This window comes from Xenopus tropicalis, chromosome 4, assembly GCF_000004195.4.
Source record: "Xenopus tropicalis strain Nigerian chromosome 4, UCB_Xtro_10.0, whole genome shotgun sequence".
NCBI classification, from domain to species: Eukaryota; Metazoa; Chordata; class Amphibia; order Anura; family Pipidae; genus Xenopus; species Xenopus tropicalis.
In genome coordinates this window covers 153,201,242-153,219,629 of record NC_030680.2, presented here as the reverse complement: position 1 = coordinate 153,219,629, position 18,388 = coordinate 153,201,242, and the positions used below count along the sequence as shown (strand labels likewise).

At 51.4% G+C, this 18,388-nt stretch overlaps 1 protein-coding gene across 1 annotated transcript in view; it reads left to right on the top strand.

Moving 5' to 3' along the window:
* Positions 1-18,388, top strand: part of chl1 (cell adhesion molecule L1 like) — a 163,873-nt gene that overhangs the window by 71,645 nt on the left and 73,840 nt on the right. Inside the window, exons 2-5 of the mRNA XM_031901367.1 lie at positions 9,989-10,182; positions 11,188-11,310; positions 13,823-13,993; positions 16,422-16,533. Coding sequence (XP_031757227.1) covers positions 9,989-10,182; positions 11,188-11,310; positions 13,823-13,993; positions 16,422-16,533 — 600 coding nt within the window. The remainder of the gene's footprint in view (positions 1-9,988; positions 10,183-11,187; positions 11,311-13,822; positions 13,994-16,421; positions 16,534-18,388) is intronic.

The following is an 18,388-nucleotide window of genomic DNA, read 5'->3' as shown; positions in this document are numbered from 1 at the left end:
CTATCCCCCTACCCCTGTATTCCCTCACTTGTACTGAGAGCTATCTCCCTACCCCTGTATTCCCTCACTTGTACTGAGAGCTATCTCCCCTACCCCTGTATTCCCTCACTGTACTCTGAGAGCTATCCCCCTACCCCTGTATTCCCTCACTTGTACTGAGAGCTATCTCCCATACCCCTGTATTCCCTCACTTGTACTGAGAGCTATCTCCCATACCCCTGTATTCCCTCACTGTACTGAGAGCTATCCCCCCTACCCCTGTATTCCCTCACTTGTACTGAGAGCTATCTCCCTACCCCTGTATTCCCTCACTTGTACTGAGAGCTATCCCCCCTACCCCTGTATTCCCTCACTTGTACTGAGAGCTATCTCCCCTACCCCTGTTATTCCCCTCACTTTGTACTGAGAGCTATCTCCCCTACCCCTGTATTCCCTCACTTGTACTGAGAGCTATCTCCCCTACCCCTGTATTCCCTCACTTGTACTGAGAGCTATCTCCCCTACCCCTGTATTCCCTCACTTGTACTGAGAGCTATCCCCCTACCCCTGTATTCCCTCACTTGTACTGAGAGCTATCCCCCCTACCCCTATTCCCTCACTTGTACTGAGAGCTATCCCCTACCCCTGTATTCCCTCACTTGTACTGAGAGCTATCCCCCCTACCCCTGTATTCCCTCACTTGTACTGAGAGCTATCCCCCCTACCCCTGTATCCCTCACTTGTACTGAGAGCTATCCCCCCTTACCCCTGTATTCCCTCACTTGTACTGAGAGCTATCCCCCCACCCCTGTATTCCCTCACTTGTACTGAGAGCTATCCCCCCTACCCCTGTATTCCCTCACTTGTACTGAGAGCTATCTCCCCTACCCCTGTATTCCCTCACTTGTACTGAGAGCTATCCCCCTACCCCTGTATTCCCTCACTTGTACTGAGAGCTATCCCCCCTACCCCTGTATTCCCTCACTTGTACTGAGAGCTATCCCCCCTACCCCTGTATTCCCTCACTTGTACTGAGAGCTATCCCCCTACCCCTGTATTCCCTCACTTGTACTGAGAGCTATCCCCCCTACCCCTGTATTCCCTCACTTGTACTGAGAGCTATCCCCCCTACCCCTGTATTCCCTCACTTGTACTGAGAGCTATCCCCCCTACCCCTGTATTCCCTCACTTGTACTGAGAGCTATCTCCCCTACCCCTGTATTCCCTCACTTGTACTGAGAGCTATCCCCCTACCCCTGTATTCCCTCACTTGTACTGAGAGCTATCTCCCCTACCCCTGTATTCCCTCACTTGTACTGAGAGCTATCCCCCCTACCCCTGTTTATTCCCTCATGTACTGAGAGCTATCCCCCCTACCCCTGTATTCCCTCACTTGTACTGAGAGCTATCCCCCCTACCCCTGTATTCCCTCACTTGTACTGAGAGCTATCCCCCTACCCCTGTATTCCCTCACTCTGTACTGAGAGCTATCTCCCCTAACCCCTGTATTCCCTCACTTGTACTGAGAGCTATCCCCCCTACCCCTGTTCCCTCACTTGTACTGAGAGCTATCCCCCCTACCCCTGTATTCCTCACTTGTACTGAGAGCTATCCCCCCTACCCCTGTATTCCCTCACTTGTACTGAGAGCTATCCCCCTACCCCTGTATTCCCTCACTTGTACTGAGAGCTATCCCCCCTACCCCTGTATTCCCTCACTTGTACTGAGAGCTATCCCCCTACCCCTGTATTCCCTCACTTGTACTGAGAGCTATCTCCCCTACCCCTGTATTCCCTCACTTGTACTGAGAGCTATCCCCCTACCCCTGTATTCCCTCACTTGTACTGAGAGCTATCTCCCTACCCCTGTATTCCTCACTTGTACTGAGAGCTATCCCCCTACCCCTGTATTCCCTCACTTGTACTGAGAGCTATCCCCCTACCCCTGTATTCCCTCACTTGTACTGAGAGCTATCCCCCCTACCCCTGTATTCCCTCACTTGTACTGAGAGCTATCTCCCCTACCCCTGTATTCCCTCACTTGTACTGAGAGCTATCTCCCCTACCCCTGTATTCCCTCACTTGTACTGAGAGCTATCCCCCTACCCCTGTATTCCCTCACTTGTACTGAGAGCTATCCCCCCTACCCCTGTATTTCCCTCACTTGTAACTGAGAGCTATCCCCCCTACCCCTGTATTCCCTCACTTGTACTGAGAGCTATCCCCCTACCCCTGTATTCCCTCACTTGTACTGAGAGCTATCCCCCCTACCCCTGTATTCCCTCACTTGTACTGAGAGCTATCTCCCCATAACCCTGTATTCCCTCACTTGTACTGAGAGCTATCCCCCCTACCCCTGTATTCCCTCACTTGTACTGAGAGCTATCCCCCCCACCCCTGTATTCCCTCACTTGTACTGAGAGCTATCTCCCCTACCCCTGTATTCCCTCACTTGTACTGAGAGCTATCCCCCTACCCCTGTATTCCCTCACTTGTACTGAGAGCTATCCCTACCCCTGTATTCCCTCACTTGTACTGAGAGCTATCTCCCAAACCCTGTATTCCCTCACTTGTACTGAGAGCTATCTCCCCTACCCCTGTATTCCCTTACTTGTACTGAGAGCTATCCCCCTACCCCTGTATTCCCTCACTTGTTACTGAGAGCTATCCCCTACCCCTGTATTCCCTCACTGTACTGAGAGCTATCTCCCTACCCCTGTATTCCCTCACTTGTACTGAGAGCTATCTCCCCTACCCCTGTATTCCCTCACTCTTGTACTGAGAGCTATCCCCCATACCCCTGTATTCCCTCACTTGTACTGAGAGCTATCTCCCCTACCCCTGTATTCCCTCACTTGTACTGAGAGCTATCCCCCTACCCCTGTATTCCCTCACTTGTACTGAGAGGCTATCTCCCCTACCCCTGTAATTCCCTCACTTGTACTGAGAGCTATCCCCCCTACCCCTGTAATTCCCTCACTTGTACTGAGAGCTATCTCCCATACCCCTGTATTCCCTCACTTGTACTGAGAGCTATCTCCCCTACCCCTGTATTCCCTCACTTGTACTGAGAGCTATCTCCCATACCCCTGTATTCCCTCACTTGTACTGAGAGCTATCTCCCCTACCCCTGTATTCCCTCACTTGTACTGAGAGCTATCTCCCCTACCCCTGTATTCCCTCACTTGTACTGAGAGCTAATCCCCCATACCCCTGTATTCCCTCACTTGTACTGAGAGCTATCCCCTACCCCTGTATTCCCTCACTTGTACTGAGAGCTATCTCCCCTACCCCTGTATTCCCTCACTTGTACTGAGAGCTATCTCCCCTACCCCTGTTATTCCCTCACTTGTACTGAGAGCTATCCCCCCTACCCCTGTATTCCCTCACTTGTACTGAGAGCTATCTCCCCTACCCTGTATTCCCTCACTTGTACTGAGAGCTATCTCCCCTACCCCTGTATTCCCTCACTTGTACTGAGAGCTATCTCCCCTACCCCTGTTATTCCCTCACTTGTACTGAGAGCTATCTCCCCTACCCCTGTATTCCCTCACTTGTACTGAGAGCTATCCCCCCCTACCCTGTATTCCCTCACTTGTACTGAGAGCTATCTCCCATACCCCTGTATTCCCTCACTTGTACTGAGAGCTATCCCCCCTACCCCTGTATTCCCTCACTTGTACTGAGAGCTATCTCCCTACCCCTGTATTCCCTCACTTGTACTGAGAGCTATCTCCCATACCCCTGTAATTCCCTCACTTGTACTGAGAGCTATCCCCCCTACCCCTGTATTCCTCACTTGTACTGAGAGCTATCCCCCCTACCCCTGTATTCCCTCACTTGTACTGAGAGCTATCCCCCATACCCCTGTATTCCCTCACTTGTACTGAGAGCTATCCCCCCTACCCTGTATTCCCTCACTTGTACTGAGAGCTATCTCCCATACCCCTGTATTCCCTCACTTGTACTGAGAGCTATCCCCCTACCCCTGTATTCCCTCACTTGTACTGAGAGCTATCCCCCTACCCCTGTATTCCCTCACTTGTACTGAGAGCTATCCCCCCTACCCCTGTATTCCCTCACTTGTACTGAGAGCTATCCCCCCTACCCCTGTATTCCCTCACTTGTACTGAGAGCTATCCCCCTACCCCTGTATTCCCTCACTTGTACTGAGAGCTATCCCCCCTACCCTGTATTCCCTCACTTGTACTGAGAGCTATCCCCCTACCCCTGTATTCCCTCACTTGTACTGAGAGCTATCCCCCTACCCCTGTATTCCCTCACTTGTACTGAGAGCTATCCCCCCTACCCCTGTATTCCCTCACTTGTACTGGAGAGCTATCCCCCCTACCCCTGTATCCCTCACTTGTACTGAGAGCTATCCCCCTACCCTGTATTCCCTCACTTGTACTGAGAGCTATCCCCCCTACCCTGTATTCCCTCACTTGTACTGAGAGCTATCTCCCATACCCCTGTATTCCCTCACTTGTACTGAGAGCTATCCCCCCTACCCTGTATTCCCTCACTTGTACTGAGAGCTATCCCCCCTACCCTGTATTCCCTCACTTGTACTGAGAGCTATCCCCCCTACCCCTGTATTCCCTCACTTGTACTGAGAGCTATCCCCCCTACCCCTGTATTCCCTCACTTGTACTGAGAGCTATCCCCCTACCCCTGTATTCCCTCACTTGTACTGAGAGCTATCTCCCCTACCCCTGTATTCCCTCACTTGTACTGAGAGCTATCCCCCTACCCCTGTATTCCCTCACTTGTACAGAGAGCTATCCCCCCTACCCCTGTATTCCCTCACTTGTACTGAGAGCTATCCCCCCTACCCCTGTATTCCCTCACTTGTACTGAGAGCTATCTCCCCTACCCCTGTATTCCCTCACTTGTACTGAGAGCTATCTCCCATACCCCTGTATTCCCTCACTTGTACTGAGAGCTATCCCCCTACCCCTGTATTCCCTCACTTGTACTGAGAGCTATCCCCCCTACCCCTGTATTCCCTCACTTGTACTGAGAGCTATCCCCCCTACCCCTGTATTCCCTCACTTGTACTGAGAGCTATCCCCCCTACCCCTGTATTCCCTCACTTGTACTGAGAGCTATCCCCCTACCCCTGTATTCCCTCACTTGTACTGAGAGCTATCTCCCCTACCCCTGTATTCCCCTCACTTGTACTGAGAGCTATCCCCCTACCCCTGTATTCCCCTCACTTGTACAGAGAGCTATCCCCCCTACCCCTGTATTCCCTCACTTGTACTGAGAGCTATCCCCCCTACCCCTGTATTCCCTCACTTGTACTGAGAGCTATCTCCCCTACCCCTGTATTCCCTCACTTGTACTGAGAGCTATCCCCCTACCCCTGTATTCCCTCACTTGTACTGAGAGCTATCCCCCTACCCCTGTATTCCCTCACTTGTACTAAGAGCTATCCCCCCTACCCCTGTATTCCCTCACTTGCTAAGAATCCATCCAGCCCCTATATAAAGTTATATAATGTATCAGCCAGCACGACTGATTCGGGGAGGGGGGACCCCAGAACCTCACAGCTCTCACTGTAAAAAATCCTTTCCGAATGTTTAAATGGAACCTCCCTTCTTCTAAACGGAGTGGGTGCCCTCGTGTCCGTTGGAAGGACCTACTGGTAAATAAAACATTAGAGAGGTTATTATATGATCCCTTTATATATTTATACATAGTTATCATGTCACCTCTTAAGCGCCTCTTCTCCAGTGTAACCAATCCCAACTGGGCCAGTCTTTCTTCATAACTGAGATTTTCCATACCCTTTACCAGCTTAGTTGCCCTTCTCTGGACCCTCTCTAACTCAATAATGTCCCGTTTGAGCACTGGAGACCAAAACTGAACAGCATATTCTAGATGGGGCCTTACCAGCGCTCTGTAAAGGGGAAGAATAACCCCCCCTCCCGTGAATCTATACCCCATTTAATACAGCTCAATACCCTGTTTGCCCTTGCAGCTGCTGCCTGGCATTGCTTGCTACAGCCAAGTTTATTATCTACAAGGACTCCAAGCTCCTTCTCCATTATGGATTTGCCTAGTGCAGTCCCATTAAGGGTATAAGTGGGGGCATATTTTTACATCCCAGGTGCATGACCTTACATTTATCCACATTAAATCTCATCTGCCACTTAGCTGCCCAGATTGCCAGTTGGCCAAGATCCTGCTGCAGGGATGTCACATCCTGGATAGAATTGACTGGTCTGCAGAGTTTTGTGCCATCTGCAAACACTGATACATTACCCATAATACCCTCCCCTAAGTCATTTATGAACAAATTAAACAAAAGTGGACCCAGTACAGAACCCTGAGGGACCCCACTGAGAACCTTACTCCAAGTAGAGAATGTGCCATTAACAACCCCCCTGTGTACCCGATCCTGTAGCCAGTTTTCTATCCATGTGCAAACGACTTCACTAAGACCAATAGCCCTTAGCTTAGAAAGCAGTCGTTTGTGGGGAACGGTATCAAATGCTTTGGCAAAATCCAAATAGATTATATCTACTGCCCCCCCACTGTCCCAATACTGCCCCCCCACTGTCCCACTACTGCCCCCCCACTGTCCCACTACTGCCCCCCCACTGTCCCACTACTGCCCCCCCCCACTGTCCCACTACTGCCCCCCCACTGTCCCACTACTGCCCCCCACTGTCCCACTACTGCCCCCCCCCCACTGTCCCACTACTGCCCCCCCACTGTCCCACTACTGCCCCCCACTGTCCCACTACTGCCCCCCACTGTCCCACTACTGCCCCCCACTGTCCCACTACTGCCCCCCCACTGTCCAGCTTCTTACTTACCTCATCATAAAAAGCAATTAAATTGGTCTGACATGACCTGTCCTTCATAAAGCCATGCTGATTCCTACCCATAATGCCATTCTCCACTACATAATTTTGAATGTGATCCCTTAACAAGCCTTCAAATAACTTGCCCACCACGGATGTCAGACTTACAGGCCTATAATTGCCAGGCTGAGATCTTACTCCCTGTATAAATATGGGAGTGACATTCACCTTCTTCCAATCACTAGGTACCATACCTGATGAAAGCGAGTCTGAGAATATCAGAAACAAGGGCCACTGCAATTCTGCCCCTAGCTCTCTCAGTACCCGAGGGTGTATTCCATCTGGCCCAGGTGCCTTGTTTACATTTATCGTGTGTAACCCTTTAAGCACCATATCCTGTGCCAACCACTGTGTAGTTGGAGCTGAGGCAACAGTGCAGCTATTGGGTGGGACTTGTCCCACTGGCTCCCCCTACTGTATACACAGAAGAAAAGAACTGGTTAAGCACATCTGCCTTTTCTGTACCCGCTGTAACCATATTGTTATTATAACTCAATGGGGCCACACCCTCAACCTGCATCTTTTTACTATTAATATACTTTAAAAACTTTTTGGGGTTAGTCTTGGCCTCGGCCGCGATGCGCTCCTCATTTTCTATCTTTGCCTTCCGGATTGCTGTTTTACACACTTGTTATAGTGTTTATATTCATTAAACGCAGCTACTGTCCCCTCTGACTTATATTTCTTAAAAGCTTTCCTTTCCTTGTACCATGGGGCAATTACCTTGGGCACCACTTTACCAGGGCAGTTAATCCCGATATTTTAACCCAGAAAACATTAAGGGCAAATGTATGTACCCCCTAATCCTTGTACCCCCTAATCCTTGTACACCCCTAATCCTTGTCCCCCCAATCTTTGTACCCCCAATCCTTGTACCCCCCTAATCCTTGTCCCCCCTAATCCTTGTACCCCCCTAATCCTTGTACCTCCCTAATCCGTGTACCCCCTAATCCTTGTACCCCCTAATCCTTGTACCCCCCCTAATCCTTGTACCCCCTAATCCTTGTACCCCCGAATTCGTTGTACCCCCAATCTTTGTACCCCCAATCCTTCTACCCCCCTAATCCTTGTCCCCCCTAATCCTTGTACCCCCTAATCCTTGTACCTCCCTAATCCGTGTACCCCCTAATCCTTGTACCCCCTAATCCTTGTACCCCCCCAATCCTTGTACCCCCTAATCCTTGTACACCCCTAATCCTTGTCCCCCCAATCTTTGTACCCCCAATCCTTGTACCCCCCTAATCCTTGTCCCCCCTAATCCTTGTACCCCCCTAATCCTTGTACCCCCCTAATCCTTGTACCTCCCTAATCCGTGTACCCCCTAATCCTTGTACCCCCTAATCCTTGTACCCCCCCAATCCTTGTACCCCCTAATCCTTGTACCCCCTGAATTCGTGTACCCCCTAATCCTTGTACCCCCTAATCCGTGTACCCCCCTAATCCTTGTACCCCCTAATCCTTGTACCCCCTAATCCTTGTACCCCCCTAATCCTTGTCCCCCCTAATCCTTGTACCCCCTAATCCTTGTACCCCCTAATCCGTGTACCCAATCCTTGTCCCCCCCAATCCTTGTACCCCCCAATCCTTGTACCCCCCTAATTATTGCACCCCTTAATCCTTGTCCCCCCAATCCTTGTCCCCCCCAATCCTTGTTCCTCCTAATCCTTGTACCCCCCTAATTATTGCACCCCTTAATCCTTGTACCCCCTAATCATTGCACCCCTTATTCCTTGCACCCCATGATCCTTATCTATCTATTGTGCAGAAAGCTCCATTTACAAAGGCACTTGGGAGTTCAGTAGGAGTGGCTATACACAAAGGGGGAGGAGAGAATGCAGACTTATTCAGCCAATCAGTAGGCAGAGGAAGTCTGATTGGGTCAGTAAGGAGTTTTGGGGGCGGATCATTTCTTGGCTACAGACCATAATGGGGGGGGAGTAATAATAACAGTTCTATGGATGAAAGGATACGCGGGGGCGTGTCTCTAACGCCGGGGGGCGTGTCTCTAACGTCGTGGGGGGGCTCAGCTCTCGGGAGGTGAGGGGGTTGGAACAAACCAAAGGGGGAATTCTGGGGGGAGAAATGAACATTTTGGCCAATAGGAAGTTACAGGGATGATGGGAATAATTAGACTGGGGGGGGGGGGAGACAGCGAATTGTATGTTACTAATTATTTAGAACCTTTCTCTCCCCTTAACCCTTTCTCTCCTCTTAACCCTTTCTCTCCCCTTAACCCTTTCTCTTCCCTTAACCCTTTCTCTCCCCTTAACCCTTTCTCTTCCCTTAACCCTTTCTCTCCCCTTAACCCTTTCTCTCCCCTTAACCCTTTCTCTCCCCTTAACCCTTTCTCTCCCCTTAACCCTTTCTCTCCCCTTAACCCTTTCTCTCCCCTTAACCCTTTCTCTTCCCTTAACCCTTTCTCTTCCCTTAACCCTTTCTCTCCCCTTAACCCTTTCTCTCCCCTTAACCCTTCCTCTCCCCTTAACCCTTCCTCTCCCCTTAACCCTTCCTCTCCCCTTAACCCTTCCTCTCCCCTTAACCCTTCCTCTCCCCTTAACCCTTCCTCTCCCCTTAACCCTTCCTCTCCCCTTAACCCTTCCTCTCCCCTTAACCCTTCCTCTCCCCTTAACCCTTCCTCTCCCCTTAACCCTTCCTCTCCCCTTAACCCTTTCTCTCCCCTTAACCCTTTCTCTCCCCTTAACCCTTTCTCTCCCCTTAACCCTTTCTCTCCCCTTAACCCTTTCTCTCCCCTTAACCCTTTCTCTCCCCTTAACCCTTTCTCTCCCCTTAACCCTTTCTCTCCCCTTAACCCTTTCTCTCCCCTTAACCCTTTCTCTCCCCTTAACCCTTTCTCTCCCCTTAACCCTTTCTCTCCCCTTAACCCTTTCTCTCCCCTTAACCCTTTCTCTCCCCTTAACCCTTTCTCTCCCCTTAACCCTTTCTCTCCCCTTAACCCTTTCTCTCCCCTTAACCCTTTCTCTTCCCTTAACCCTTTCTCTTCCCTTAACCCTTTCTCTTCCCTTAACCCTTTCTCTTCCCTTAACTCTTTCTCTTCCCTTAACTCTTTATCTTCTTTAACCCTTTCTCTTCCCTTAACTCTTTATCTTCTTTAACCCTTTCTCTTCCCTTTACCAGGTTCCAATGGACTAGGAATGGCCAACCCTATGACCCATTTAGGGACCCGTATGTGCGCACGAGTGACAACTCGGGGACATTTACCATCCATCACAGCGCCCCCAACATCTCTTCCTACAATGGCACGTATCGCTGTTCTGCCACCAACAGGCTGGGCACTGCCATCTCCCAGGAAACCACCTTTATTGTGCCAGGTACAGATCCCTACTGCCCCCCTTACCTTCCCGGGGCCCCCCTGTAATTCCTGTGTGGGGGATACGGAGGGACTCAAGTGTGATGCTAAGGGCATCTCTAAGGGCATCGCTAAGGGTATCACACTGGGTGGGCATAGTGGCGCTCCCTGCAGGCAGTCACACTGGGTGGGCATATTGGCGCCCCCTGCAGGCAGTCACACTGGGTGGGCATATTGGCGCCCCCTGCAGGCAGTCACACTGGGTGGGCATATTGGCGCCCCCTGCAGGCAGTCACACTGGGTGGGCATATTGGCGCCCCCTGCAGGCAGTCACACTGGGTGGGCATATTGGCGCTCCCTGCAGGCAGTCACACTGGGTGGGCATATTGGCGCCCCCTGCAGGCAGTCACACTGGGTGGGCATATTGGCGCCCCCTGCAGGAAGTCACACTGGGTGGGCATATTGGCGCCCCCTGCAGGAAGTCACACTGGGTGGGCATATTGGCGCTCCCTGCAGGCAGTCATACTGGGTGGGCATATTGGCGCCCCCTGCAGGAAGTCACACTGGGTGGGCATATTGGTGCCCCCTGCAGGCAGTCACACTGGGTGGGCATATTGGCGCCCCCTGCAGGCAGCTCACTGTATGGGCACAAAGACCTATTTATGATTAAGGGGTTGCCCTACCAGACGGGCAGCACTTTTACCAATATATTAATATAACAACAATGCTTGGTTGTACTTGCCCTTTATGTGCCCCCCTACAGCTGCTGCCTCTGTTCCCCCTGCTCCTCTATAAGCACAGAGAAACCAGCGGGGGCAGCTTGAGATTACGCACCCCTGCGCATTCCCTAATGCTTCCCCACTCAATTACAGCCTATCAGGTTAGTGCCATGCAAATGAATGAGCTCAGAAACGCCCACTTAGCGTTGCTCCGCCCTCCCTTCCTGCTAGCCCATGCGCGAGTGCCCCGGGGGGGGGGGTATAAGGGCAAACAGACCAGCACTCAACCCCCTCTCTCTCTCCACTAGGGGTGCCCAATTTCCCCAAACAGGAGATCCTGCCCTTGGAGGTGAACGAAGGGGAATCTGTGATTTTGAGGTGCAACCCCCCCTCGGGGATCCCCCCAATTCATATTTATTGGATGACGGCAGGTAAGGGGCAGCTGTAATGGTACATTGGTGTATTACACAGAGAATATGGGAACATATAGGAGGGGAGTTAGTGGGGGGCAGAGATATTGCCCCACGGGGCAGAAAAACATAGAACTGCCCCTACAGCCAAACGGCTTATTTGTTACCAAGTCTATGGATAACTCTCCCTCTCATTGGCCGGTTTGGTACCAATACAAGTCTATGGATAACTCTCCCTCTCATTGGCCGGTTTGGTACCAATACAAGGCTATGGGTAACTCTCCCTCTCATTGGCTGGTTTGGTACCAATACAAGGCTATGGGTAACTCTCCCTCTCATTGGCTGGTTTGGTACCAATACAAGTCTATGGGTAACTCTCCTTCTCATTGGCTGGTTTGGTACCAGTACAAGTCTATGGGTAACTCTCCCTCTCATTGGCCGGTTTGGTACCAATACAAGGCTATGGGTAACTCTCCCTCTCATTGGCTGGTTTGGTACCAATACAAGGCTATGGGTAACTCTCCCTCTCATTGGCTGGTTTGGTACCAATACAAGGCTATGGGTAACTCTCCCTCTCATTGGCTGGTTTGGTACCAATACAAGTCTATGGGTAACTCTCCTTCTCATTGGCTGGTTTGGTACCAGTACAAGTCTATGGGTAACTCTCCCTCTCATTGGCTGGTTTGGTACCAATACAAGGCTATGGGTAACTCTCCCTCTCATTGGCCGGTTTGTTACCAGTACCAGTCTATGGGTAACTCTCCCTCTCATTGGCCGGTTTGGTACCAATACAAGGCTATGGGTAACTCTTCCTCTCATTGGCCGGTTTGGTACCAATACAAGGCTATGGGTAACTCTCCCTCTCATTGGCCGGTTCGGTACCAGTACCAGTCTATGGGTAACTCTCCCTCTCAATGGCCAGTTTGGTACCAGTACAAGGCTATGGGTAACTCTCCCTCTCATTGGCCGGTTTGGTACCAGTAGAAGTCTATGGGTAACTCTCCCTCTCATTGGCTGGTTTGGTACCAGTACCAGTCTATGGGTAACTCTCCCTCTCAATGGCCGGTTTGGTACCAGTACCAGTCTATGGGTAACTCTTCCTCTCATTGGCCAGTTTGGTACCAGTAGAAGTCTATGGGTAACTCTCCCTCTCAATGGCCGGTTTGGTACCAGTACAAGGCTATGGGTAACTCTCCCTCTCATTGGCCGGTTTGGTACCAGTAGAAGTCTATGGGTAACTCTCCCTCTCATTGGCTGGTTTGGTACCAGTACCAGTCTATGGGTAACTCTCCCTCTCAATGGCCGGTTTGGTACCAGTACCAGTCTATGGGTAACTCTTCCTCTCATTGGCCAGTTTGGTACCAGTAGAAGTCTATGGGTAACTCTCCCTCTCAATGGCCGGTTTGGTACCAGTACAAGTCTATGGGTAACTCTCCCTCTCATTGGCCGGTTTGGTACCAGTACAAGGCTATGGGTAACTCTCCCTCTCATTGGCCGGTTTGGTACCAGTACAAGGCTATGGGTAACTCTCCCTCTCATTGGCCGGTTTGGTACCAGTACAAGGCTATGGGTAACTCTCCCTCTCATTGGCCGGTTTGGTACCAGTACAAGTCTATGGGTAACTCTCCCTCTCATTGGCCGGTTTGGTACTAGTACAAGTCTATGGGTAACTCTCCCTCTCATTGGCCGGATCGGTACCAGTACAAGTCTATGGGTAACTCTCCCTCTCATTGGCCGGTTTGGTACCAGTAAAAGTCTATGGGTAACTCTCCCTCTCATTGGCCGGTTTGGTACCAGTATAAGTCTATGGGTAACTCTCCCTCTCATTGGCCGGTTTGGTACCAGTACCAGTCTATGGGTAACTCTCCCTCTCATTGGCCGGTTTGGTACCAGTACAAGTCTATGGGTAACTCTCCCTCTCATTGGCCGGTTTGGTACCAGTACAAGTCTATGGGTAACTCTCCCTCTCATTGGCCGGTTCGGTACCAGTACCAGTCTATGGGTAACTCTCCCTCTCATTGGCCGGTTTGGTACCAGTACAAGTCTATGGGTGACTCTCCCTCTCATTGGACGGTTTGGTACCAGTACAAGTCTATGGGTAACTCTCCCTCTCATTGGACGGTTTGGTACCAGTACAAGTCTATGGGTAACTCTCCCTCTCATTGGCCGGTTTGGTACCAGTACCAGTCTATGGGTAACTCTCCCTCTCATTGGCCGGTTCGGTACCAGTACCAGTCTATGGGTAACTCTCCCTCTCATTGGCCGGTTTGGTACCAATACAAGGCTATGGGTAACTCTCCCTCTCATTGGCCGGTTCGGTACCAGTACCAGTCTATGGGTAACTCTCCCTCTCATTGGCCGGTTTGGTACCAATACAAGGCTATGGGTAACTCTCCCTCTCATTGGCCGGTTCGGTACCAGTACCAGTCTATGGGTAACTCTCCCTCTCATTGGCCGGTTTGGTACCAGTACCAGCTCAGTAGGTTTAATAGAAACCCAAACACTCACGTAACTGTCACTTTGTTCCTCACAGACCTGGTGCAGATACCCCAAGATGACCGGGTTTCCGTGGGGCAGGATGGGAATTTGTACTTTGCCAACGTGAAGCATTCAGACAGCAGGGAAGATTATTACTGCTGCGCGGGCTTTTCCAGAATCAGAACCATTGTCCAAAGCATGCCCATGGCTCTCACCGTATTGCCAAGTAAGGCTCCTCCTCTCCTGGGCGGGGCTCCAAACAAACAATGCCACAATTCTAAATAATGTTTCCATAATCCCATAAGTGTTGAAAGAACTATGAGAACTAAGAAGCTATGATTGGCACTGCCCACTAGGGTATGATTGGCTCTGCCCGCTAGGGTATGATTGGCACTGCCCGCTAGGGTATGATTGGCGCTGCCCGCTAGGGTATGATTGGCGCTGCCCGCTAGGGTATGATTGGCGCTGCCCGCTAGGGTATGATTGGCGCTGCCCGCTAGGGTATGATTGGCACTGCCCGCTAGGGTATGATTGGCGCTGCCCGCCAGGGTTTGATTGGCGCTGCCCGCTAGGGTATGATTGGCGCTGCCCACTAGGGTATGATTGGCGCTGCCCGCTAGGGTATGATTGGCGCTGCCCGCTAGGGTATGATTGGCACTGCCCGCTAGGGTATGATTGGCACTGCCCGCTAGGGTATGATTGGCACTGCCCGCTAGGGTATGATTGGCACTGCCCACTAGGGTTTGATTGGCACTGCCCACTAGGGTTTGATTGGCACTGCCCACTAGGGTATGATTGGCACTGCCCACTAGGGTATGATTGGCGCTGCCCACTAGGGTATGATTGGCGCTGCCCACTAGGGTATGATTGGCACTGCTCGCTAGGGTATGATTGGTGCTGCCCGCTAGGGTATGATTGGCGCTGCCCACTAGGGTATGATTGGCACTGCCCACTAGAGTATGATTGGCACTGCCCACTAGGGTATGATTGGTGCTGCCCACTCTGGTATGATTGGCACTGCCCACTAGGGTATGATTTGTGCTGCCCACTTGGGTATGATTGGTGCTGCCCACTAGGGTATGATTGGTGTTGCCCACTATGGTATGATTGACACTGCCCCCTAGGGTATGATTGGTGTTGCCCACTAGGGTATGATTGGCACTGCCCACTAGGGTATGATTGGCGCTACCCACTAGGGTATGATTGGCACTGCTCACTTGGGTATGATTGGGGCTACCCACTTGGGTATGATTGGCACTGCTCACTTGGTTATTATTGGCGCTGCTCACTAGGGTATGATTGGCACTGCCCACTAGGGTATGAGTGGTGTTGCCCACTAGGATATGATTGGCACTGCCCACTAGGGTATGATTGGCACTGCCCACTAGGGTATGATTGGTGCTACCCACTAGGATATGATTGGCACTGCTCACTAGGGTATGATTGGCACTGCCCACTAGGGTATGATTTGTGCTGCCCACTTGGGTATGATTGGTGCTGCCCACTAGGGTATGATTGGTGTTGCCCACTATGGTATGATTGACACTGCCCCCTAGGGTATGATTGGTGTTGCCCACTAGGGTATGATTGGCACTGCCCACTAGGGTATGATTGGCGCTACCCACTAGGGTATGATTGGCACTGCTCACTTGGGTATGATTGGGGCTACCCACTTGGGTATGATTGGCACTGCTCACTTGGTTATTATTGGCGCTGCTCACTAGGGTATGATTGGCACTGCCCACTAGGGTATGAGTGGTGTTGCCCACTAGGATATGATTGGCACTGCCCACTAGGGTATGATTGGCACTGCCCACTAGGGTATGATTGGTGCTACCCACTTGGGTATGATTGGCACTGCTCACTTGGGTATGATTGGGGCTACCCACTTGGGTATGATTGGTGCTGCTCACTTGGTTATGATTGGCACTGCTCACTTGGTTATGATTGGCATTGCCTACTTGGGTATGATTGGCACTGCCCACTAGGGTATGAGTGGTGTTGCCCACTAGGATATGATTGGCACTGCCCACTAGGGTATGATTGGCACTGCCCACTAGGGTATGATTGGTGCTACCCACTTGGGTATGATTGGCACTGCTCACTTGGGTATGATTGGCACTGCTCACTAGGGTATGATTGGGGCTACCCGTTTGGGTATGATTGGCACTGCTCACTTGGTTATGATTGGCACTGCCCACTAGGGTATGATTGGCACTGCCCACTAGGGTATGAGTGGTGTTGCCCACTAGGATATGATTGGCACTGCCTACTAGGGTATGATTGGCGCTACCCACTTGGGTATGATTGGCACTGCTCACTTGGGTATGATTGGGGCTACCCGCTTGGGTATGATTGGCACTGCTCACTTGGTTATGATTGGCACTGCCCACTAGGGTATGAGTGGTGTTGCCCACTTGGATATGATTGGCACTGCCCACTAGGGTATGATTGGCACTGCTCACTAGGGTATGATTGGCACTGCTCACTAGGGTATGAGTGGTGTTTCTACCCACTAGGGTATGATTGGCACTGCTTACTTGGGTATGATTGGTCTCCCAGTCCCCCCCTAGGGGTCATGGCTCCTCTCTCAGTTGGGGTTAGAGTTGGGCCTTGGGTTGGGCTGCCCCTGACTCTATGACTTTGTGTCCCAGCTGATTCCCTACAGGAGAGACGGCCCAAGATGCTGACCCCCCAGGGCACGAGTGGCTCAGTGACGGCGCTGAGGGGGGAGGAGCTGCACTTGGAGTGCATTGCCGAGGGCCTGTGAGTATTGCCCCGGGGCAGATTCACTTGCATGGGGCTTGGGTCACTGTAGGGGGTCCGGCTGTTTGCAGTGATTGCCATTAATGCTGTGGGGGTGCCTGCGGGGGCCCAGCTATGTCGCTAACACTCACCCACAAACACTGGGGGGGGATTCACAGAAGTGTCGGTAGGTGCCCAGTCCCTAAAGCGCCAGTCGCCAAATGGTAACTATTCCGTAAGCACCACATTCACGTAACTTACAGTTTTATGGGTTTGTCCCAATGTCCTTTGTGCCCCAAAACTGTTTTGTTATTTGGCATAAAGATTGGCTGTACAAGTGTTGTGGGTGTGTCTACAAAGGTGGCACGTAATAGCCACGCCCATTATTTAACGACAGGTAGGGATTGGGCCAGGATTCTGCCTTTCTCAGCCCAATCCCTGCCTCGGAACCGAATCCATAAAATCACGTGACCTTTTTGTCACTTAAACATCTTTAACCTGATTCGTAGCCTCATTTACATATGTAAATTAGGATTCAGATTTGGTTTGGTATTCGGCCAAATCTTTTACAAAGGATTCGGGGAAATAGTGACAAATGTGACATTTTCCTTTACCAACATTTTCATGAATCCCCCCAATTACTTCAGAAATTCCCAAAAAATCCAAAAAAATAGGGGCTCACCCAGTTCTCTCCCTAAGTGACTTAGATCTCTCTCTCTGTCATCTCCCCCAGAGTATCTTGGACACTAAATCTACCCAAATCTCACTCTAAATGGACCCCTAGCCCCCGCCCCACTAGGGGCAACTAGACCCAGGAATTAAAGATCAAGGGCAACTGGGCCAAACACACAAGTGAGTTCCTTAAAGGGACAGTAACACCAAGAAATTAAAAATATAACATGATTTCTACATAACAGTCACTGATACCATTGGGAACCCATGTGACTCCTGGGGACCAATGGTACGCCCTGTATAAAATCCTTTGCTGAGGGAATGGTCCTGGACAGCTGCTGATGCTAAGGCTGATGCCCCATAGAGAGATTTAGTTGCCCCGGATAGATCCCTGCTACTGCGGGCGACTGACATCCCCAAAATGCCTTTCCACCGGCAGCAATAGGACTGGCTGGGGGCACGGCCTACGGGGGTAACAGAGATCTAACGCGGGCGACTGACCTCTCCATGGGGCATCAGCCTGATGGCTCTTACCCCGGGGGGGGCATTGCTCCTCTCTGGATAATGCCCGGGGGCACCATTGGGTTGAAGGCACTCAGGCATCCGCTGCCCCAGCGAGGAACATAGATCTTTGCTAGAGATTTCTATAGCACTGGGGGGGTCACTGGGACAAGATGGCGGGGGCCCACTCAGGCCGGTTAGTCTATATACAGGGGTGCTGTACCCTGGTAGGAGGTTGGGGGGTAAGAATCTATGGGGGCTCCTTGGGACAAGCCCAGCCAGTAAAATGGCAGCCAGGGCTGGGGGAGGTATTACAATTATATTTGCCAGTAAATATTTACTTCACTCTCATTCTGCTCCCAACCCCTCCCCCTTCCAACTTGCCCTCTTACCTCCTGCCCCTCTGTGCCCCTCCCCCCCGCCCCAACTAACCAATTACTCAATCGGCCCAGATCCCGCCCACTTTGTTCCTTTCACATCATCGCCCCGCCTTTATTACATAAACACCTTTCATGGCTGCCGATCCAATCAGTCAGGATGGGGGCAACCCTCGGGGCACCCAACCTATTAGCACCCCCACACAAGCTTTCTGCATCGTTTCATTCAAGCTCTAGTGCCCCCAACAGTGGCTGAAGGTTTGTAAGGATTCCCTGTGTGGCTCTATGGGTTCCTGGAATTGGCTGACAATGGGGGCGTTTGTTTC